At 39.6% G+C, this 23431-nt stretch overlaps 1 protein-coding gene across 6 annotated transcripts in view; it reads left to right on the top strand.

The window, feature by feature from the left end:
- DROSHA (drosha ribonuclease III) overlaps positions 1-23431 on the top strand; it is a 139993-nt gene that overhangs the window by 109537 nt on the left and 7025 nt on the right. For 5 of the 6 annotated variants that reach the window (XM_033179268.1, XM_033179273.1, XM_033179271.1 and 2 more), the window contains 6 exons: positions 6429-6473; positions 7966-8123; positions 9599-9704; positions 20614-20755; positions 22179-22261; positions 22352-22455. In XM_033179268.1, coding sequence (XP_033035159.1) covers positions 6429-6473; positions 7966-8123; positions 9599-9704; positions 20614-20755; positions 22179-22261; positions 22352-22455 — 638 coding nt within the window. The remainder of the gene's footprint in view (positions 1-6428; positions 6474-7965; positions 8124-9598; positions 9705-20613; positions 20756-22178; positions 22262-22351; positions 22456-23431) is intronic. The other variant, XR_004429776.1, reaches the window with a different exon arrangement.

The raw sequence follows: 23431 nt of genomic DNA, 5'->3' as shown, positions 1-23431 counted from the left end.
TAAGTCTCTAATCCATCTTGAATTAATTTTCGTATAAGGAGTAAGGAAAGGATCCCGTTTCAGCTTTGTACTTATGGCTAGCCCATTTTCCCAGCACCATTTATTAAATAGGGAATCCTTTCCCCATTTCTTGTTTTTGTCAGGTTTGTCAAAGATCAGATGGCTGTAGATGTGTGGTATTATTTCTGAGGGCTCTGTTCTGTTCCATTGGTCTATATCTCTGTTTTGGTACCAGTACCATGCTGTTTTGGTTACTGTAGCCTTGTAGTATAGTTTGAAGTCAGGTAGCGTGATCCCTCCAGCTTTGTTCTTTTTGACTTAGGATTGTCTTGGCAATGCGGGCTCTTTTTTGGTTCCATATGAACTTTAAAGCAGTTTTTTCCAATTCTGTGAAGAAACTCATTGGTAGTTTGATGGGGATGGCATTGAATCTATAAATTACCTTGGGCAGTATGGCCATTTTCACAATATTGATTCTTCCTATCCATGAGCATGGTATGTTCTTCCATTTGTTTGTGTCCTCTTTTATTTCACTGAGCAGTGGTTTGTAGTATCCTTGAAGAGGTCCTTTACATCCCTTGTAAGTTGGATTCCAGGTATTTTATTCTCTTTGAAGCAATTGTGAATGGAAGTTCATTCATGATTTGGCTCTCTGTTTGTCTGTTACTGGTGTATAAGATGCTTGTGATTTTTGCACATTAATTTTGTATCCTGAGACTTTGCTGAAGTTGCTTATAAGCTTAAGGAGATTTTGGGTTGAGATGATGGGGTTTTCTAAATACACAATCATGTCATCTGCAAACGGACAATTTGACTTCTTCTTTTCCTAACTGAATACCCATGATTTCTTTCTCTTGCCTGATTGCCCTAGCTAGAACTTCCAACACTATGTTGAATTGGAGTGGTGAGAGAGGGCATCCCTATCTTGTGCCAGTTTTCAAAGGGAATGCTTCCAGTTTTTGCCCATTCAGTATGATATTGGCTGTGGGTTTGTTATAAATAGCTCTTATTATTTTGAGATACATTCCATCAATACCGAATTTATTGAGAGTTTTTAGCATGAAGGGCTGTTGAATTTTGTCAAAGGCCTTTTTTGCATCTATTGAGATAATCATGTGGTTTTTGTCTTTGGTTCTGTTTATATGCTGGATTACATTTATTGATTTGCGTATGTTGAACTAGCCTTGCATCCCAGGGATGAAGCCCACTTGATCATGGTGGATAAGCTTTTTGATGTGCTGCTGGATTTGGTTTGCCAGTATTTTATTGAGGATTTTTGCATCGATGTTCATCAGGGATATTGGTCTAAAATTATCTTTTTTTGTTGTGTCTCTTCCAGGCTTTGGTATCAGAATGGTGTTGGCCTCATGAAATGAGTTAGGGAGGATTCCCTCTTTTTGTATTGATTAATGATCCGGTATTTCTATGGAATCATTCAATTTTTTTATGTGTCATTACAGAAAATTTTATTCAGCTGGTCTTTGTAATTTGAAGAGAATATAGGAAAACAAAATAGTCAGATCTACCATAGACGGGACATTTCAAGTACACCAAAATGGCTTATTCAACTCTTGCAGATGGAAAGTTCCGTGGACCTTTACACAAGGAGTTTTTCTTTCACCTGAAACCTGTCTTTCCTCATGGTCACTTATAAATTAAATATGGATACAAATGTAATAGGACTTCACTTCATTTTGAAGTGTCTTGAAGTTAATTATGATTTTATATTTTAGAATCATTGGGTATCTACCCCATGCAGGCTTAGTTGAAGTGATAGCCTTTTGACTTTTCTGTGTATGGTTTGTTTTTACGTAACTTATGTAGACTAGATAAATGTTTATTTTTAAAAGTCAGTTCATAGGGAGTTTCTGATAGGGCTATGGATAAAGAGTATGAAAGTACTTTTTTAAAAAGCAAATTGTAGTTTAAGAAAAAATGATAGATTCTAAAATAGTTTCTGTTGTTAACTTAAATATTAAGCTATTAATATTGCCAGAGATACCTTTTTAATCCTGCATATAATAGAGCACACTGGATGCTTTCTGCACCAAAACAAGTCAATTTAACATTTAAAGGGAGAAGCAACTCTGTATTCCAAATTGAAATGTCATTATAATTGAATGAAATAGCCCTCATGGAGCAATAAAGAACACGGGAAGCCAGTTTTAAGCCTCTGTGAAACCTTCAGCTTAAATGGCTGTCAGACGTTATTACTGTATTACTTTGGGTAGTTTTTTTAAAAAAGGATCAATAATTTTGGAAAATATGACCTGGACAATGTTCATATCTGAGAATTTGATTTTTGTATTTGTTTTTCTAGAGATATGTGATGATTTTTATGTGTGAATTTCCTCCTTATGGGAAGATTATCTACAGATGTTCTGTGTCCCCCATTTTTGTCCTGCACATCTAAACACATGTGCATCTTGATTTGCATCTGTACCAGATGGTTTGTGTTTTAAGACCTTTTCTCAAATCTTAAATTTTCTTTGTTCTGGCCTTCACCTTTTGTGGGTCATTTCAGCAACCTCTTTGCTCTCTTTCCTTCCTGTCGTCTTGCCTCTGTGTCCCCCAGCACCCTTTAGACTCCCTCCCCCACTCTGACCTCTTCCCTGTCCCCTTCTCCCATCTTACCTGCATCCCCAGTCCACTATGTTCTGTTGTTCTGTTTTGCAGCAGTTTTCTACTTGTCGTCTTTAATTGCCTCAGTCGGTGTTTAGATTCTTTTCTCTTTAAACTGCCTCTCTCCCAGTTGTCTACTTAGTGAGCTTATCTTGTGTTTCCAGTACCTAGTGCAATGCTGGCATGTGCAGCATTTAATACATATTTGTTAGAAGAGTGAAGTGAGTAAATGACTGGATTAAAAGCAGAGTCTGAATATTATCTTACAAATGGGGTGGTTGAGATTCAGAATTTGTTTTAGTGTGTCTTTTGTGAAACTGTACAAGGCTCACAATGTATGGGTTTTCCTCTTTAGCATTTTGAAGTACACAGACTTGGACACTAACTCATTTGACATCTTCATTTTGGTTTCCACCTATTAGTTGTAGCATGTGAGAGATGTTAGTGAACCAATGTACTTCTTTTTTGAGTAAGGCGTCATGAAAGCCTAATCAGCCAAAGACAGCCAGGGACAAACTTGTAGGCAACAAAGTCAGGTGGATTGGCTGTGTTGTAAGGGTGAAGAGAGACATCCTTTGTGAGGCCTGGGCTGGTGCTGAATAATTCTCAGGAGGTTCTTGGCTGTGGCCAGTTTAGGAGCAGCAAGAGATTACTTTGGGATTGGGTGCTGTCACAAGGCAAGGGCTGCTTGGAGATTGAGTGTCTGCAGTGATCCTTAGTTAGAGGGTCATAATGGCATTTTTCAGCAGCTGCAAGACCTTGAGGGAAACTGTTTCCTGTTCACTTTGCTGCTGGCTTTATCTATGTCTGTCTGCTCAGCCCTCTGTAAACAGCAGGGCTGTTTTTTTCTTTTTCACCCTGAACTGAGTTTTACTCTTTCAGCCCCAGTGTTGCTGGTTTTGTATTTTGGTCTTTGTGTAACCCTTCATGTTTGACCCAGTACATTCAGATCCATTGTTTCATTTTGATTATGTTAATGGCCCGCTTAGAAAGATAGAGTGGTGTTAATGTGATTTTTCCTATGCCCTGCTTTCCACACCTTTTTTCTTTACATATCTGTACCAGTACCTTTTCTCTGGAGCTCCAGAAATAGGAAAAAGTGTCTTTTCAAGTTGCCCCTGGGCACCTTCTCATTGGTGTTCCACAGATACCTCATTTCAACATGTGTAATATTGAACCCATCACTTTTAACCCCCAAACATGTTCCTCCTTCCTTATTTTTATCTTCTAAACCAGAAACCTTAGGATTTATTTTTGTCCCTAAGCTTTCTTCTCCTCTTATCTGATCAATTGCAAGATTCTATCAATTGTGATCCTAATATTTCTTGAATTGCTACCCTACTGCTTTCATTTTTGTCCTCCTCATTTCTCACTTGAACTCTTTAACTGGCTGCTATCTCCCACTGCTGCAGTCCATCATTCACACCACATTTAGTGTTGTCTTCTTTTCAATATGCAGATTTGGTTATGGCCTTTCTTGCTTAAAATCTTTGGTTACAGCTTCCCAAGCTCTATATACTACATAACGTAGCATTTAGTAATTTTCATAATCTGACTCTCAGCTGTTTTTTAAATCCCTCTTTGCGCCATTCACTAGGAATCACCTTTTCGTGCCTATGTACTTTAAGACTTCTTATTTGTATGTTTCTGGTGCCCCGTTTTTGATTCTCACTCTCTACTGATTGGCCAAAATCTTCATATTCTCAGGACACATCTGAAGAGTCATCTCCTCTTTGAAGCTTTATCTGACACCTCCAGGCAGTTTTCCTAGCACTTACATGTTTTTATCTCATTATTATGAGACTTACCACAATATATTAAATTGCACTTACTTACCTTCATTCTTTCTCACTAGGCCCCTTTAGGACAGGGCTAGGTATTCAGTAAAAACAATGTTGCATGAACAAATGACCTTATCGGAATATTTTCCAGAAGAGCCAGCTAAAGGCAGAGACCTTGCCTAAGGTCCTTGAGCTAATAAATGGTAGCACTGGGGTTCCAGTCTAGATCTTTTCAGTATATTTCCCCTGACACCAAGGTGCAGCAGAACCCTATCTCAGTGTCTACGGGGTAGATGAGAGGAAATGGACAGGTGCATTAGTCTGGCCATGGGGTGTTACGCTATTACACCAAGATGGGTGGCAGCAGACATGAAAGGAGAAATCACAGTCTTGTTTGGGTATAAGACATGAAGGCGATAGAAGAAAGGTGAATCAAGATCCCTGGGAATTTTGAGCCTTGGAGAATGGGGTTGGTTGGAAGAGATAGCTGTTTATCATTGTTGTTATTGTCATCATTATTAACAGTAGTATTTTCTATGGGCCAGCTCTGGGTTTAATACTTCGAGTGCATTGCTCAGGGTGTTCGTCAGAGAACAGCTTGAGTAGGTCCTACAATTATCTTTGTCTTAAGCTTGAGGACATGGAAGCTTAGGTTAAGTGATTTGCCAAGATGGAATCAGGATTGGAGCCAGGCAGCCTGACTCCTGAGCCTGCCATCTTCTGTAACAGCTGCTCTAGTTTAAGGAGAAAGGTGAAAAGTTATCATTTGGTCATGTTCCATATGGGGTAATAGGTACACATGTGATATTTAAAGTTATGGACTGGGAGCTTAGGTAAGACGTCAGTGCTGCAGCAGAAACGAATGAGTAATCCAAACTGAAGTAATAAAGCATTGAAAATAGTGGAATTCTCCAGTGCAGATGGTAATGAATAGGTCAGGCAAGGGGCTGAAGTTTGATAAATGTCCACTTAGGGTAAAAGGAGGAAGAAAAAAAGTATTGAGAGAAAGTTGTAAGAAGGTAAGAACAATCAATATAATTTGCACTACAGAGATTTCAAAGGAAAGATTTCTGAATTGGTTAAAAGAAGTCCTTTAAAGTGCCCCAAAGAAAGTTTGATATTTAAGTGCTTTTTAAAAATATTGTTAAAAACACCCTGAGTGTGTTTTATTAAGATATCAGTTGTACAAGAAATACTAGGTATTTTACTTTATCACCCTGTGTGTTACAAGTGGTACTAAATTTTCCTATACTTCTTCCCCTCTAAAAAAAAAAAAAAAAACAAAAAAACAAGTTTCCTCTTAAAGAACTTTTTTGTTATTTATTTCAGAAATCTAACATCAAGGTCGGCAAGTAAATTCAGTCAGAGGCTCCCTAGAGTCTGAAACTAAAGGAAAAGCACTTTAATCCTGAGGAAGTTCTCCTTATAACTGCCTCTAGATTTAACTCAGTGGATAAAGTAATGTACTAGGCGTTTCCATAAAATTCACTCATTCCAGTAGTTCAAGTGAGGATTTGTAGTGACCCACTGTAAAAGCATGATCTCATAAATGTAAGTTCTTATGAAGATGACATGGGGCCTTTTCCACTCCATCTTAAAATAGCTCAGATGATGATGAATTAGTGCCTAAAATAAAGGACATTTGAAATTATTTTTAATTACAAAAGGCACAGCTGATGCACATTTCTGGATAATGGTAAGAAAAAAATATGATTAAAAGAGCAGCTTAGTGCAGTGTATTAGGTTAAGCAAATGTGTAACTTAGTTTTAAAAGGTGTCTGACTTCTGGGACTAGAGGTGGCTCTTTTTCCCCCTAGCTTAATAGGCTAATTAGAGTCACTACAGGCGGTTTGAGTGGTGAATACACTTAAAAAAAAAAAATTAGTTTGCCAGCACTATTGAATTTGCCATAAGTGGAGTCAGCTTCTGAAATAGTTAGTATTTCAAATAAAGACATTTTATTTAGCACTCTAGAGTGCGTTAAATGGCTCCCTTGAGCATTAAAGGCATCACTCCATTTTCCAGGACCTGCGCGAAGTCTGGCTCAATTATCCTCTCCACCCACTCCAAGTAAGTATGACCTCCCTGTCTGCAGTGAGCTTTATGACTCCAACTATTCATGTTACTTTCCTTTGCCTTTTTTTCCTCTCCCACTTTTATCTTTTGATTCTCTTCAGTGGCATTATGCCTTTAAGCTGAGGTGTCAGACCTGGGAAACTTTGGAACAATAGTAGAATGAACCCATGCATTGTGTTTATGTGGTCTGGAAAGGGGTAGGGGGAGCACTGGGAGTCATCCTCCCTCAACGAGGAAGGAAGAGCTACTGTGTAGTTATGGATGCCCCACCACCACCAAAAGGTGATATTCAAAGTGTAAAATGTTGACTCCAGTGTATCTACACACTTGCTATTGCAGGGAAAGTGTTAATAGTATGGAAGCAAGTCTGAGCATACTAAAAAAGTAGAACAAATACTAAATTAACATTGTTAAAGTATAATCTGATCTGGATCTTAGAAATTTAAAGCTTCAATTCAGAGTGTATAAAACCTACTGTAAATTTAAAAATGAGTACAATGTGATAGCTTTTCAATCAAGATTTTGGAATTTAAAAGCCCTATATATGGTGGTGACACCTATTTCCCCAGATAATTTGAGAATTCTTACTATTCTTTGCTTTTATTTCGTTTTCTTTGGGATATATGCATATATATAAACATGCATATGTATCCTCATATACATATTTTTATATATGTATATAAAATAAATGTAAGAATAATCAGTAGTGGTTGAACCCTCATAAGAGGCTTTACAGTAAGAAATGACATTAATTCAGCTTACTTTAAAAATGTTTTACTAATACATGAGTGCCCAAAGTTGTTGCAAATATTCATTTTAATCACACTTTTCATATTTGCTCTCTGCCAGTTGTTAAAGGCTCATTGTTGGAGCACCACCTGTCTAGTGGTATAATAATCTCCAATGTACACTGAATTCTGTTTTAATGATTCTCATTGCCAAAATAGGTTGGTCCCTAGAAAACACAGTAGTCAAATTACTTTAATGCAGTAGTTTTTGAAGGACAGACCCAGACCAGCAGCATCTGCATCACCTGGGAACATGTCAGGAAGGTGGATTCCCAGTCTTGATTCCAGACATAGGAAATCAGTAACCTTGGGGACAGGGCCCAGCTGACTGCATTTAACATGCATGCTAGAGTTTGAGAACCATTGTTTTACTAGATATATATATTCTCTACCAGCTGTTTTTCAGCTTGCATCTCCTTGGAGAGTTAGTATAATACTTGGGATTCTGAACTATCTGTGTACAGTACTTGGCCTTGAAATTTGATAGAAGATTGGAAAATATTATTTGAACCTTCTTTAAATATTAGATTTGTTTGCCATTCAAAAAGATGAGAAAGGAACTTCCGTGCTTTATTGGCATTTCAGAAATTTTTGCTTATGGGAGAAGGAATTTTACAAAACACCATCCTAGAATTGATCATTACACTTATAACCAAAAATGAAAAAAATGATTTTTATTTATTTCTATTTTCCTGTAGCTACAAGAGCCAAATACTGATCGACAACTTATTGAAACTTCTCCGGTTCTACAAAAACTTACTGAGTTTGAAGAAGCAATTGGAGTAATTTTTACTCATGTTCGACTTCTGGCAAGGGCATTCACATTGAGAACTGTGGGATTTAACCATCTGACCCTGTGAGTGAAAAGTTCTCATGTTGTCCCAATGTGACCATTCAGACGAGGCAGTCCCAGACCTTTGGAGCATGCTCTTCGAAGGAATTGGGATTTAAAATATATTTCCAGGAAAGTCACATTGCGAGATGGGTGAGCAGACAGACCCCAGTGTGGACCCGGGGTTATGCTCCAATCCAATGTTGTTGGTTCCATTGTCATGCATCTTGGTTTCCCTGTGAAGTTTCAAGAGAAGTGTGAAGAAAGTATAAACTTTTTCCCAGCAGGGACAGATACTATGTATTTTAGGTTTTGTGGGCCATGTGGCCTGTGTGCAGTGATTCGACTCTGCCGTAGTAGCATCAAAGCAGCCACTGATGAAATGGAAATGAGTGAACACGGCTGTGTTCCAGTAAAACTTTATCCTTAGAAACAGTCTGTGGGCTGGATTTGGCTCTCTGACCCCTGCTCTAGGTGAATGATTTGAAGGTGAGCTAGTGAAACAATTAAGAAAATAAGCAAAATTTTACTTCTTTGGGGTTGTTTTTTCTTCATTTTTTTACTCCCCTCTTCCAAACCAAATATTCCCAACTCTCTTTAAACTGTAAAGATGAAAGATTACCATAGTTTTTTTGTTTTTAAATTTGGATTCCAGCTTTGAATAATGGAGTATGTTATTTCTTTTTCTTTTTTTTTTTTTTTCCAACAGATCTCATTCTGTTGCCAAGGCTGGAATGCAGTGGCATGATTACGGCTCACTGCAGCCCTTGACCTTCTGGGCTCAAGCATTCTTCCTGCCTCAGCCACCTGAGTAGCTGGGGACTATAGCTGTGTCCCCTATGACTGTAGCTGTGTGCTACCATGCCTGGCTAATTCATATATACACACACACACACACACACACACACACACACACATATATGGCTAATTTATATATATATGGCTTATATATATATATGGTTAATTTATATATATATATGTATGTATGTATTTTTTTTTTTTTTGTAGAGATGGGGTTTCTTCATGTTGCCAGGCTGATCTCAAACTCCTGGGCTCAAGTGACCCACCTGCCTCAGCCTCACAAAGCACTGGGATTAGAGCCATGAGCTACTGCACCCGGCCAGAGTATATATTTCAATAAGTTTAGCAAAGAAAATTCTTGGACCTGTTTGCTTTCTTTCAAGATTGTTGTTTGTATTATGCTTGATTTTTCAATTTATGCTCTTCAGCTTCTGACCAGGCAGTGTTTACCAGTCTTGATTTTGGCAATCATTTAATGCTTAGATAATATTCACTTTATTCTTCTTTAAAACTCAACCTATATTAACTCAGATCTCTTCTCAATCGAGGGGCCTTAGGGAATTGTATTTGGTTTTGTGCTTTAAAACAAAATGAACACATTGTCTTTTTAAGTCATGCCTTTTTAAAAATTCTAGGTGTGTTTTTTTGAAAACCATAAATGGTTATTGATTTCTTTACTTTGATATTTCTTTTTCCAGAGGCCACAATCAGAGAATGGAATTCCTAGGTGACTCCATAATGCAACTGGTAGCCACAGAGTACTTATTCATTCATTTCCCAGATCATCATGAAGGACACTTAACTGTGAGTTTGTTAAATCACTTCCTCCAATAAGATTGCTGTAAAAGAGAGTGAAGATTAGAGGGGTCAAATATATATCTATGTGATTGATTTCTTACTCTTAGTGACTTTAGCTTATCATATGGCTTTGTTCATTTCATTGTGCAAATTGTATACAAAGGACATATGCAATGAGAGCTCATTTTATACTCCTTTATTTACTGACTGCCTACTCTGCAAAATATTGAGCTAGGCCTCATGGAAGGAGCAAAGATAAATTGACACCAAGTCTGTTTACAAGGAGCTTAAAAATTATTAGAGATTAAAGCTTAAATAAATAACCACAAAATAAAGACTATACTCTCTATATAGCATGTGTTTATACATGTAGATACACATGTATAAACCTGGAACCATAGAAAGCATAAGTTACTATAACTAAATGCAAGGTAGAACATGTTAAATATTATAAAGAAGCCTAGGTAAATTGCTGCACTTGAGCAGTTTAGGAAAATACGAGGTTTCTTCTCTCTGTGGAGTTCAGAGAAGGCTTCATGGGTATAATGATGTTTGAGGCTTTAAAGACGGTTGGGATTTGGCCATTGGGATTTGGTGGGAAGAAATGTCTATGCAAGGGCAGTACACACACTGGGACTGCAGAACAAAAAGGCATGGCATAAAAAAATGAGAAGACTGAGATGCAGTAGGGACTTAGTTTGGTTAGACCATGGCAGAGTTGAAAGGGAGTTACAGAGACAAGTTTGATTTGTAAACAAAGTGAAATGGTCCCCATGCCTCTTTTTTTTTTTTTTTTGAGGCGGAGTCTCGCTCTGTCGCCCAGACTGGAGTGCAGTGGCCAGATCTCAGCTCACTGCAAGCTCCGCCTCCCGGGTTTCCGCCATTCTCCTGCCTCAGCCTCCCGAGTAGCTGGGACTACAGGCGCCCGCCACCTCGCCCGGCTAGTTTTTGTATTTTTAGTAGAGACGGGGTTTCACCGTATTAGCCAGGATGGTCTCGATCTCCTGACCTCGTGATCCGCCCGTCTCGGCCTCCCAAAGTGCTGGGATTACAGGCTTGAGCCACTGCGCCCGGCCCCCATGCCTCTTAATTTTGGTTTCATTTTATAAAACTTTCGTGAGCTTTATTTGCTGCGTACTTTTTTTACTTTGTAAAACCAGTCAATAATATCCTGAAATGGCGAACAAAACGTCCAGAAGGAGGTCATGATAATCTCTTAAGGCACAAGGAGTAACCTTTGAGAAGTCTCTTGAGGACTGGACATTGAGAAAGCAAATACTTTATTGGGCAAAGAAAAATATTGGTACACTACAAGATACTTAGTTGCAGTCTGTCTTTATTATGTTGAAGCAGATAACAAGTCTTTCAAACTTTGCATCTCTACGGTTTTTACGTGTATTCTGCTTTGAATAGAATTGGATTTTATCTTTGTAACTGTGAGCCCTGGAAATAGTTTATGCGAGACATAAATATTGGAACTAGAGAGAATATGGTGACTTGGCTGTTTAGATGTCATTTTTCAGTGGAATTTCTAAGCCTAGCATTCATTCACTCAATGAGTATCTCTTGAGTTCCATCATAAGTGCTGAGGAATCAGCAGTACTCTTTTTTATATTAACAGTTTGATTACCATTTAAAGTTAACTGTTTTTAGGTGGACAAGAAAGAGTTTTTCATGACAATATTCATAAGAAAATGTGAACATTTTTTAGAAATGAACTATTGTCTAGTATCTCACTGTTCATTAGAAAAACAATAAATTGCATGTTCAATATCCTCTGACACTTCATACGTGTCAGAGTATCTGGTTGGCCTGAGAAATGGCCAAACCAACTAAATAGTTTGAAGTAGTAATTTGTCTTAGGGTCCTATAAAGGCCACTTTTGAAAATGTTTGCTTTAAATACACACATTTCCTCTGGTATTCCTACAAAATTAACTGTGAACTCTAGGATCTTACAGAGATGGGAAGTTTATTGTTTCCCACCTGCTCACTGCATACATTTCCCCTCCCACCCCACTCCCCTACCCCCAGCATTGAACAATAAGGAAACCAAAACTCAGAAAGGCATGAGTCCTGCCCATGATCTAGAGAAAGGTAAAACTAGGACTAGATGAGAGACTCTAGTTCTGTGTTCTTTTCAAAATCACGGCAATGCCAGAAGTGTAGTTTTATCCAAAATGAATTTAACAGCCCTGCTGTCTTAATATTAGAAAGTTTTTGACTAGCTTATTAGAATGGTGTGGACAAATGATAAAATTATGTGAAGGCTTTTTGAATTATATTCACAGAATGCTTTGGTAGAAATCAGCAGGACCAGCAGATCTGCGGGCAGGACAAAGAAGAAGCTAAACGCAGATTCTAACAGATACCAACTCCCATCAGCATTAACATGGCTGCTCCCTCCTCCTTGAAATACAAGCTTTGTTGGCTTCTGTCATGATGCACTTTCCTAGGTTTCCTCTTACCTCTTTAGCTATTCTTTCTCAGCTTGCTTTGCAGACACATCTTAGTCTCATGGCTAATAAACAGTCCATATCTAAAACACTCACTCTTAGGTCATGTTCTCTTTTTAATCTCTGCTACCAGTCTTTTCAATGTATGTCATCAGTTTCATCTTACTGGCAGATGACTTCTAAACTGATCTCTTCAATTCTGTCTGCCTTCTGAGTTCCAGCCCTAGCTGCCTTCTCAATGTCTCAACACATGTAAGACCGAATTTATAGTCTCCTGCCTGGGTCCTCGTCCAGTATTCCCTAATTGAATGGTGGCTCCACCCATTCAGTGTTGCATGTCAGAAACCTAGGAGGCATCTTGGATGCCTCTCTCTATCTCCCTTTTCTATATCCCAGTCCATTCACAAGCCCTGACAGTTTTACTCCTCAAGTATTTCTTTAATTTATCCTCTTTCTTATGACCTTTTTTCTGTCACCCACATCCTCCCTACCATCCTTACTCACCTGGACCACTGCAATTTAATTTCTGCATAACTATCAAAACATCACAAGGGCCAGGTATGGTGGCTTATGCCTGTAATCCCAGCACTTTGGGAGGCCAACCTGGGAGGATTGCTTGAGCCCAGGAGTTCAAGACCAGCCTGTACAACATAATGAGACTCTATCTCTACAATAAAATAAAAAAACCAGCTTGGTAGAGTGGCATGCATTTGTAGCCCCATTTACTCAGGAGGCTGAAATGGGAGAATCGCTTGAGCCCAGGAGCTGTGGTTGCACCACTACACTCCGGCTGGGCAACAGAGCAAGACTCTGCTCTGTCTGTCTGTCTCTCTCTGTGTGTGACACACACACACACACACACACACACACACACACAGTGTGATTGATAGAGACCCAGTTGAAAGAAGTGACGTTTATTAAATTGCAAAGGATAGGAATATGAAGGTTGTGTTCATGCAAAACATCAGGCAGTGCAGCATCTTCCCGTGAGTGGAGGGTGCTCCTGGAGTCCCCAGGTTTCTCCTGGATGTATCCTAATATTTGAAAAGCCTGCCTTTGCTGTTCTTACGGGCATTTTTGAATTCTATCTGAGAGATGGACAGCCTCTTAGGCAGAAATCCTTCAAGAGGCCCAGATCTCAGGCCTTTGTGAAGTCAGTTCTGCAGCTTCCTACCCTGGTCTTCCTATGTCACCTCATGCCCCTGCTCAATCCATTTTACATGCTGCAGTCAAAGGAGTCTCTTCACAACAAATCTACACTGGCCATTCATCTACAGTGACTACACTGTGACGACACCAGCCATTCATCTTCAGTCCCCTTTGGTGGTTTCTCTTCCTCTCCCCACCTATTAACACTGGAGCGGCCCAGTTCTCAGTTGTCAGACCTCCTCTCTGTCAACTTCTGCTGATCTCATTCTGTCTGTCTCATGGCTTTGAATACATCTTTACACTACTTCCTAATTTGTATCTTTGGCCTTTTCTCTTTCCTTTTTCTTGTAAATTTGTTTTAAGTTCTGTGTAGATTCTGACCGCTTTTACTGTTATCACCTGGTCTGAGCCACTGTAGTTCAGATTATTAGCCACAACCTCCCAACTGGTTCATCCCCCGGGCCCTAGTCAATTTTCAGCACATCTAGAGGGATCATTTTTAAAGAGAAGGCAGATTACATTCCTCTTCTGCACAAAACCTCCCAAACCTTCCCATTCTCAAGGGTAAAAGAGAATGTTGTTACAGTCACCTTATATGAACTGGCTCCCTGTTTCTGACTGTTTCGTAGACTGTTAACATTGGCCTCTATGCCAGCTCCTGCAGAACACTAAGCAAGCCCTTGCCCCAGGGCCTTTGCACGTGTATTTTATCTGGCTGCAGTATTGTTCTCCTGGTAGCCTATACAGTCAAATTGCTCACCTCCTTTAGGTCTCTGTTCAGATGTCATCTTATCAATAAAGGCTTCCTTAACCTACTCTGAATAAATAGACAGCTGCTTCCCCTTGTCCCTAGCAGGTCTCCTCAGCCTGGAACCTCTCGTCTTTTTCCTCCTTAGCATATAGTATGTAATGTACTTGTTTACTGTCTGTCTTCTCTCATCAGAGTGTAAACTCTGTGAAGGCCAGGATTTTTGTTTTCTCCATTCCTGATTCCTGGGTTCCTGGGAAGTACCTGGCATATCAGTGCTCAGCAAGAATGCTTTGACTGAATGATCATCCTATCCCAGCTTAACTCTCTACAGTTGCTCTTTAGTTTTTTTTTTTTTTTTTGAGACGGAGTCTCACTCTGTCACCTAGGCTGGAGTGCAGTGGCGCCACCTCAACTCACTGCAAGCTCCGCCTCCCAGGTTTACGCCATTCTCCTGCCTCAGCCTCCCGAGTAGCTGGGACTACAGGTGCCCGCCACCTTACCCGGCTAGTTTTTTGTATTTTTTAGTAGAGACAGGGTTTCACCGGGGTAGCCAGGATGGTCTCGATCTCCTGACCTCGTGATCTGTCTGTTTCGGCCTCCCAAAGTGCTGGGATTACAGGCTTGAGCCACCGCGCCCGGTCACTCTTCAGATAGTTTCTAAAGAACAGGCAAAGCCCTGGGTGGTCTGGCTTTGCCCGCCTCCCCAGCCTCATACCACAGGCTCTTCTTCTCGCTCTGCACCTCTGTACTGGGTTGCTGTTTGCATTTCTCCAGGCCTTCTCCTGCCAGCAGGCCTTCGTGTATGTTCTTCCTCCCCCTGGAAGCTGTTCTGTTCTAGCCCTTACTCTCATGTGCCTGGTGTCTTCTACTGTTTCTTTAGATGTCCTTTCTGGTGTGACTTCTGGATGTGGGGGAAACTTTCCCTGACCATCCCTCCGCCCCCTCCCCATCAAAATTCTGTGTTGTTTTCCTTCCTGGCCTTTAACTTCACTTTGCATACCCCAGTAGACTAGAAGTTCTTTGAGAGCATGTTTTTGTTCATCGTGGCATATGATAGGCCCTCAGTACATCTTTGCTAAATAAATAAAAGAGTGACAGTTGTGCAGTCAGCTAAGTCAAGAGGGAAGAGGCAGTGGCACTGGAGGGAAGTGGACTGTTGCTTTATGTATAGGGGAAGAAGCAGAGGACTGACTTATGAGTGTCTAAGGATTAAAATTAATTTAAAATTTGGAGAGGATTACTTATTGCAGTTGGATTGGTGGGGGGATGGCAAATGATTCATTATTGTGATTAAAGAGCACAGCTACAGTAATTCACATTGGGAGGCATTAATTAGCTTTGAGCCAGTCCCTTGCACACTTAAAGGGAATAAGGACAATTGAGCAAATGTAATATGGTTTTCAAGGTTTGAATGCTGATGGGGAAAAACATTCTGTTCTGTAAGTTGGCTATTCAAAAAGGCCTACTCGGGAAGGAGTGTTAGGCTTATCCAGTTGTTCTAGGATAATTGAGTCTGCATTGGACTATAGAGGGAAGAAGTTCTGTTTCATATGCTGAAGTTTTTAGTTTTTAGGATGGTGTATGCAGTAGGGTCAAAGTATAAATTGTGAGAATGCTTCAAAGAAAGTATTTACACAGGCCAGGATGCCTGTCATGTAACACTTGGAAATCTTTAGCTATAGGAGTTTTCTCCTCTGTATCATTCTTCTTTTCTTAGCCTTTACTGTGTGCTAAAAATAGTTGCTAATCTCCATGCTTACTGTGTGCAAGGCACTGTACCCAATGGTGGCATGCACGATAGTGGTGATGAACCTACAATTTTTGTTTGTTTTTAATGATTTGGGATAATGGGAAAGAGAGCAAGGATTACAGATACAAAGCTCAAGAACCAGTGATCTAATCCTGCCCTGCTGCTTCCACACAGCACTGAGCATAAATCATTCAGACAAACAGGTATTTTATCTAAAAGATCTCGTTGAGAAGATAGATTCCACAGCCTCCTGTTTGAGGATTTCTGTCACTGACATAATTTGGCTCTTTGTATCTGACCTGTATTTGCCTGCTAGCATTTATGTACCTTTTCTTTAGTTATCACGGGAAATGGAGACCATCTGGTGACCACTCTCGGTATAATAGACCTGTGTGGCATATCACTGTCACTTTCAATAGTATATTCTGCTTTCACCCTGTGTTCTTATATTAAAGCCCTCAAAATAATAAATCACAGTCTGCTTATTTTACACTAGGTGGCCCTCTTTGGTAGCTCATCCGCCAACTGTGGTTTTTCTCTTTAGATTCAAGAGTGAAATAGGGAACTTGAAGGAAGATTGTCAATATGTATGTTTTATTTAAACGAATAAATCTCTTTCTTATGAAAGTTTAAAGTAATGATGAAAGACTGCTATGCTGGGATAATAGAAAACATCCTGGATTCTCAATACCGGAGTTTGAGATCTGGGATATTTACATTGGTCTGTGACATTGCACCAGGAAATCAGCAGTCCTTTTCTCAGGTTTACAGAGAGCTTTAATTATAGCATTCTTAGTCGTTTCTGGTGATTTCAAATTAAACTTTGTCTTTTGGGAAGTATTTTTTAAAAAGTTGTTAAGGACAGGTTAGCACCTGGTAAAATGGGGGAATTTTGAGGACAGTGAGTGGACAGGACAGGTATTGAAAACATTTTACATTGAAAACAAATTAAGAGGAACTCTTGGAATTTTCTAGAAACTTTTCCCCATAACTGAAGAGCAAACGTGTTTTGTCTAATTGTGATGATGCTGTTGTGGTAACACAGCAACAGCTAACATTTCTGTTGTGTTTATCATGTGCCAGTCATTGTAGTTAGATTATATGTCATTCACTCTTAATTCTCAAAACAACCCTGAGAGCTAGGCACTACATTCTCCATTTTATAGATGAGGAAACTGAGGCTCAGAGAGATTTAATAACTTAGACAGGGTCACTTAGCTAGGAAGTGCTAGAGCCACAGTTTGAACCCGGGTAACTTGGTGCGAAATCTTTTGCTTTTTGCTATCTCTAATGCAAGACATTGTTTGCAAAATATTCTGATAACTGTTTTCTGCTCAATTGGGTGCTTAAGGTTTGTTTTCTAGATTTCCACTAAAATATATAGATATTTCCTCTTTGTAAAATAGTAATTTATAATGTTACCATCTACAGGCTTTCCAACTTCATGTCTTGCCCCCATTTAAATCCTTCTGCCAAAATAATCTTTGTAAAAGAACAAAAAGTTACCTCACAACTGCCCCCATTTGATACCTTTTGGGATTCCTCTTCCCCTACAGGAAAGCTCAGGCTTCTTTACATCACCTGCCAGCCTCACTGCATCAGCTCTCCTCACCTGGCTCTGATTTCCCCTGCAGGTCCACCCAGCAGTCACCTTGCTGTGTAATGACCCCTTGCATTTGCCATAGGTGCTCTCTCTTCCTTGGAAACCCTTTCCCACCCTTCTCTCAACTGGCTGACTCAGTCTTTTTCAGTTCTGTGTTCATTGGAATCCACCTACATGAATCTTTTCAAAAGTTAGATCTCCAGAAATGTTGATTTGTTGGTTCTTGAAAGAAGCCTGGGCACCAGCTTCTCAGAAGCACCTTATGATTCTGGTGTTACAGCCAGGGAAATGAGGGCCTGAAATGCTTTTACTCAAATGTCAGCCCTCCTCCAGGAGGCCTCCCTGGAAGGCTGAGGTCTAGAGGAGCACCTGTGTATACCTGCAGTCTGTGTGCTGGCACTGCGGCCACCACAGTGCATTGTAACAGCCAGTCTGCATGTGACTTCTGAGGAGGGTGTCAGTTCCTGAGGGCAGCAGCAGCACATTGCTCCTCTCAGGATCTTCAGCTGTCAGCACAGGGCCTGGCATGTAATTGGCCTGCACCACTGGTGCACTGAACTGCTGTAACCTCAGGTTTTCTTTCTTGCTGATCCCCCTGGGTCGTGTTCTTTGGCAAATAACATGATTCATTATGAAGTAGAGTTCAGCAAAGGACAAGGATGAAAGCTGTCATTTAGAGAACTGCCATTCAGACTTTCTTGTCTAGGTAAAGAGCAAGGTCTTCTCTCTTTTCAACTCATTTTCTAAATTTAAACTGACGATGAGAATATGGATGATGTATAGCTTCCTTCTCCCCCACTGACTTTTGGTTCAGCCTCTGGGTTTTTGGCAAAAACTTACAGATCTCACTTATTATTGGCCACCCTTCTGCTTTAAGACCTGTCAGGGCTTGTCTGAAATAAAACTGGAAGCATTTCTGATTCCATCCTCACTGCTTTCCTCCTTCCCCATCAGTACAGCACTGAGTGAGGGGCCCTGACATTGGAAGGTGGCAGCTGGGGCCTGGCAGCCAGTGATGTGTCATAATTTGTGTGTGCTCATGTGTGCGTCGGGCTTGTTGTATCTGAGGCATGAACATTCCATGTACATGGCTTAAAGAGTTTTCCTCCCATACCGACAGCATGTATTCGGAGAGGACCCAACTTATTCAGCATAGCCTTGTTCCCATAGTAGCCATCCTATTCCCCCACAGCCTCTACTTTAGGAAAGCTCCCCATCCCCATTTGAAATCCAAACCAAAAAAGATATATCACTTTCAGCTCAATTATTCCATAATTACAAGATATTAGGCTAGTGGGCTCCTTACTGGCTGGGTCTTCTATTAATGTTATATGCTAGCCTTTTCACTTTCAGCTCCTCTGTGGATGTTAATTTCAGTGAAACTCTATATTGAAGAAAAGATGGGGCTAAGGGGGAGATAGGAGGAGGAAAGAAAGCAGAGACAGGCAAAGAATAATAGTCTGAAATTCAACAGCAAGCATGGCTTATGAAGATCAAGTTATATTTCTGCTTCATGAATCATTGTCAGACAAATTAAGAACATATTGTTTCTTATTTATCTATTGTCAAGGATTCACTATCAGACACTGAGAATAAATCTTGATTTTCATAAGCTCTGTTGACACCATGGAGCCACAGAGCATAAAACTTGCATCTAATAAAGAAAGTGCGACATGGAACAGCAGGGAGTGGAATACCAGCACAACTCACAGCTGCTTCCTGCTCCTGGTCCCTGTTTTCAGGAATGTTTCTTAGCAGGAAGTTTTTTAATAGACCAAGAATTTGTTATATGTATTCTAAGAAAAGTTGTAGTTGTAGATGCATTATTCTCCCAAATCTTAGAGATCAGGGATGATTATGTTCCATTTTTGTTTGGTGAGTTCCCATCTTTGTATGTACTTACTTGCTCCCAGCTGTCCTCCTCTCCTCTTCCCTCATGAGTGGTTAATGAGTGTTAAATGCCTAAACCATACTTGTTTTGTGGACACTTCTATAATGGATTCGTTGCATAATTTTCATGCAGCGTATAGTGTTACTAGTTGGATAATTCTTAGAGGACTCTTAGCTGTCAGATGAAATTCCTAGTAGAAATTTTTGTTTTGAATTCCTAAAGTTGAAATATGAAAATTATATTTTAATTTGATTAGAAACAAAGGATACCAGTATGGGCCGGGTGCAGTGGCTCACGCCTGTAAATTCCAACAATTTAGAAGGTCAAGGTGGGTGGATCCTTGAGCTCTGGAGTTGGAGACCAGCCTAGGCAACATGGTGAAACCCTGTCTCTACAAAAAAATACAAAAATTAGCTGGGCATGATGGCAGGCGCCTATAGTCACAGCTACTCAGGAGGCTGAGGTGGGAGGATAACTTGAGTCCAGAAGGTGGAGGTTGCCATGGGCCAAGATGGAGCGCCACTGCACTCCAGCCTAGGCAACAGAGCAAGAGCCTGTCTCAAATAAAAAAGGATATCAGTATGAAAAACTGAGACTCAAACTAGATACCATAAATCTTTAAAATTAATAATAAAAGTAAAAATGTAAATAATTTAAATCTTTTCATAATATTTACTTAAACCTCACTTACGTCCTATAATATCAAAATTAGCATCAGTGCCATGAAACTTGAAGCTTATTTTAGACTTTAAAAAAAGAATCCTTTAAAACTACAGTGACAGAAAGCAGGCCGAGTTTGCCTGATCAGGGGTTGGGAAGGATTCACTCTGCATGGAGATGCTGGGAATTTGTTTGGAGTGATAAAAATGTACATGTTTTTCAAAACTCATCTAACTGTACACTGAAAATGGGTGCATTTTATTGAATGTAAGTTATATTTTAATAAAATTGATTTTTAGAACTCTTAATGCTTCCTCATTTAGTAGCATTAAACTTATTAGAAGCTATGACCTTAAGTCATACTACACATCCCTGCCCCCCGCACAACCCTGCCCCACTGCTCCTAAAGAAGTAAATGAGCCATTTATGTTAGTAAGGTAAAAATCCAGGATAGCAGAGTGGAACACGTTACTAAGGAGAAGGTAGACGGGCATGGAGCATATCACTGTCATCTGGGTGATGGTTGAGGACCTAGACCTCACTTATTTTGGTGTTCCCATCAGCGAGATCCTCTCAGGCTGGTTGGGTCCAACCCAGGAATCAGAGAGGTCAGAAATGAAATGTGTTCTCAATGTACCCCCATTCCTTTTGGGCAGTTGTTGCGAAGCTCTTTGGTGAATAATAGAACTCAGGCTAAGGTAGCGGAGGAGCTGGGCATGCAGGAGTACGCCATAACCAACGACAAGACCAAGAGGCCCGTGGCCCTTCGCACCAAGACCTTGGCGGACCTTTTGGAATGTAAGTGCCACACACTTTTCTCTCAACCTTCAGGTTCAGAGTTTAAGTCCAAGTTACCGTATTTGTCCTCCTCCTCATAATTATTATGTTCTGGCTAAAGAAACCTTTTTTGCTATTTTAATTTTTATTTATGCTTTTTACCAAAGCTTTTCTGAAGGAAAATAATTTGAAACTAAGACATGTGAATAATGAATTTTATGTTCAATCTATGCTCAGTGGTACCCCCAACACATACCCCTCCATCCTAACACTCAGCTACCGTGTGAAACAGTAATAGGATATGAAGATCAGTTGTTGTGAATCAGAGCCTTTTTGCCACCCAGCAGCCTTCATATAGGGGCACAGAAGAAAGAAGGGTAATTTATTCACTAAATACTAAAACTATTATCCGTTGTTTTGAATGAGTGCAAAGCTCTGTGGACAAATGTCATCTTTTGCAGTTTCTGATATGGACTGGTAGCATTGTAAATAATCCTATTATAGTTAATGAAAGGATTATACACATAGTTGTATTGTTTGTATTACTTCAAAATAAGTGGGCCATTCACTGAGCCGTAGAACTTTTTTTCTTTTTTAATGTTATAGTATTTTTGACAATTGGAATTATATTCAAGTATCAAAGTCTACCATGCAAAACCAGCTTATTTACAAAGTGCAAAGGCATTCCGACCAAGGAACTTAAAAGAATTTCTTTTTCAATGAAAGAAAAGTAACTTAAAGATGAAAATCACATAAAAATTAAATTGAGAGATCATTCTCACTTTTTTTTCTTTTTTAGCTCAATGAAAGCTATTTTTATTCCTTCTTTTGAAAATGCACCATTTGTTTGCTTTGTTGAGGTACCTTTAAATGAAGTCATCCTAGGGGGTCACCATTTATTCATGCAAAATTTGACATATTGTTGTCATTAAGATCAGTATTAAGTTTTTCTCTTTTTGGGCAGATTGAATCTATAAATTATCCCATTTCTGCTCATGAAATTTAACAGAATCCTTATAAAACAGGGGATCTCAGGATTGGTGTTGACAGTGACCAGACCCAAGAATGTGCATATTCTGGCATCATATCTAATCTTCAAGTAGTATTTTGACTTATTTGATGTGAACAGGGTTGGGTGCTCAGATAGCATGTTTTCCCTGATATACAGCGGCATTCTGTGTACCTTTTAGACTAACTATTCATTTAGCCCTTAGCTAAATGCAGTTTGGTCTTTGTACTCTATGATTTGCATCTTACATATCTCTTGCTGCTTCTGATATTAATGATAAAAAGTGGGGAAAGATGAAATGGTAACGCTAAAAAACAAAGAGGGCCTGTAAGTTGAAACTGTTACTAAAATTTTGCTTAAAAGTCTAGGTCTCTTAACTCTTTCTGATAAATGGCAGTGATTGTGGTTTATTTTAAAGTATCCTTTTTTCCCTAGCATTTATTGCAGCGCTGTACATTGATAAGGATTTGGAATATGTTCATACTTTCATGAATGTCTGCTTCTTTCCACGATTGAAAGTAAGCTCATATAAAGTTTGAATTAGTGGTCTGCTTTATGTTTGGTGATTCCAGAACCCGTTACTAATGAGTTTTTGGGGACTTCCACAGGAGTTCATTTTGAATCAGGATTGGAATGACCCCAAATCCCAGCTTCAGCAGTGTTGCTTGACACTTAGAACAGAAGGAAAAGAGCCAGACATTCCTCTGTACAAGTAAGTACTTGCTGCCTGCAGGCCATTGGTTGGATCCAGCATGCCTAGAATTGACTTTCTATGTTCCTTGAAGAACCAGTCATTGAGGGGTGATCATGACAGGACCCCAGGATTGAGACTTCTTGACTGTCAATGTGACTTTGGGCCCCACAGGGAAACTCGCTGGGGCTCTCAGTCTTAGCTGTAATAAGTGGGTCCCACTCCATTATCTCTGTGCTCTCTCCCATTCCTAAAAATCTCTGTAACTACTGCCTGGGAGGGAGACAAACTAAGATTATGAGATCGAAAAGAAAATTTGGATTCAGTGATTTCTATATACATTTGTATATTTGTCTTCTTGCTTGTAACTTCTGCCAGGCTGTGCCTCCAGATGAGAAGATCATGTATGATTATTTGTGTCAATATTTGGGTGCCTCTCTGCACTTTCCCTGAACCCCTATTAGCTTCAACTTGGAACTTTTCTTCTCAGAATGTGTATCAAAAGCCATCATGTACTTTGAATATCTTTATCCTTTGAGTGGTAGCCAAAAGTCATTAAAAAGGAATGTAAGTAAGTAGTGGGTCACTACACCACTTAATACCCGTTTTGATGAAAACAGGAGGTTCAGCTCTGAAGTAGAGTATCTTGAGACACACATAGGTTGATTAAGAAGATGCTTTCAAAGTGGAATTACAAAATGAAAGGATTATTGAAATAGGTGGGTTGCATCTCAAGGTATTGTCTGGGTATGTGATTTTAAGGATGTTTGAAGATTATTTCAAAACTGTTTCACCCCAGGTGGCTGCATGCACAGTTGCAAGCACACACATCTATGTGTGTGTTCTGTATGGAGTAAAAGCTCCCCTTTGGACTTTCTCAAATTTCAGAATACACAAGGAAAAACATTAGACTGGCAGCTGGGATTTTTCAATCTTTTCACATGTTTTTATTTAACAGTCACAACACTTTATAGGCCTTTTTGCTAAAGAAAAACGA

Source organism: Trachypithecus francoisi, unplaced genomic scaffold (assembly GCF_009764315.1).
Source record: "Trachypithecus francoisi isolate TF-2019V2 unplaced genomic scaffold, Tfra_2.0 Lachesis_group2, whole genome shotgun sequence".
NCBI classification, from domain to species: Eukaryota; Metazoa; Chordata; class Mammalia; order Primates; family Cercopithecidae; genus Trachypithecus; species Trachypithecus francoisi.
Note: the sequence above shows the minus strand (reverse complement) of the source record. Positions and strands in the feature narration are given on the sequence as shown.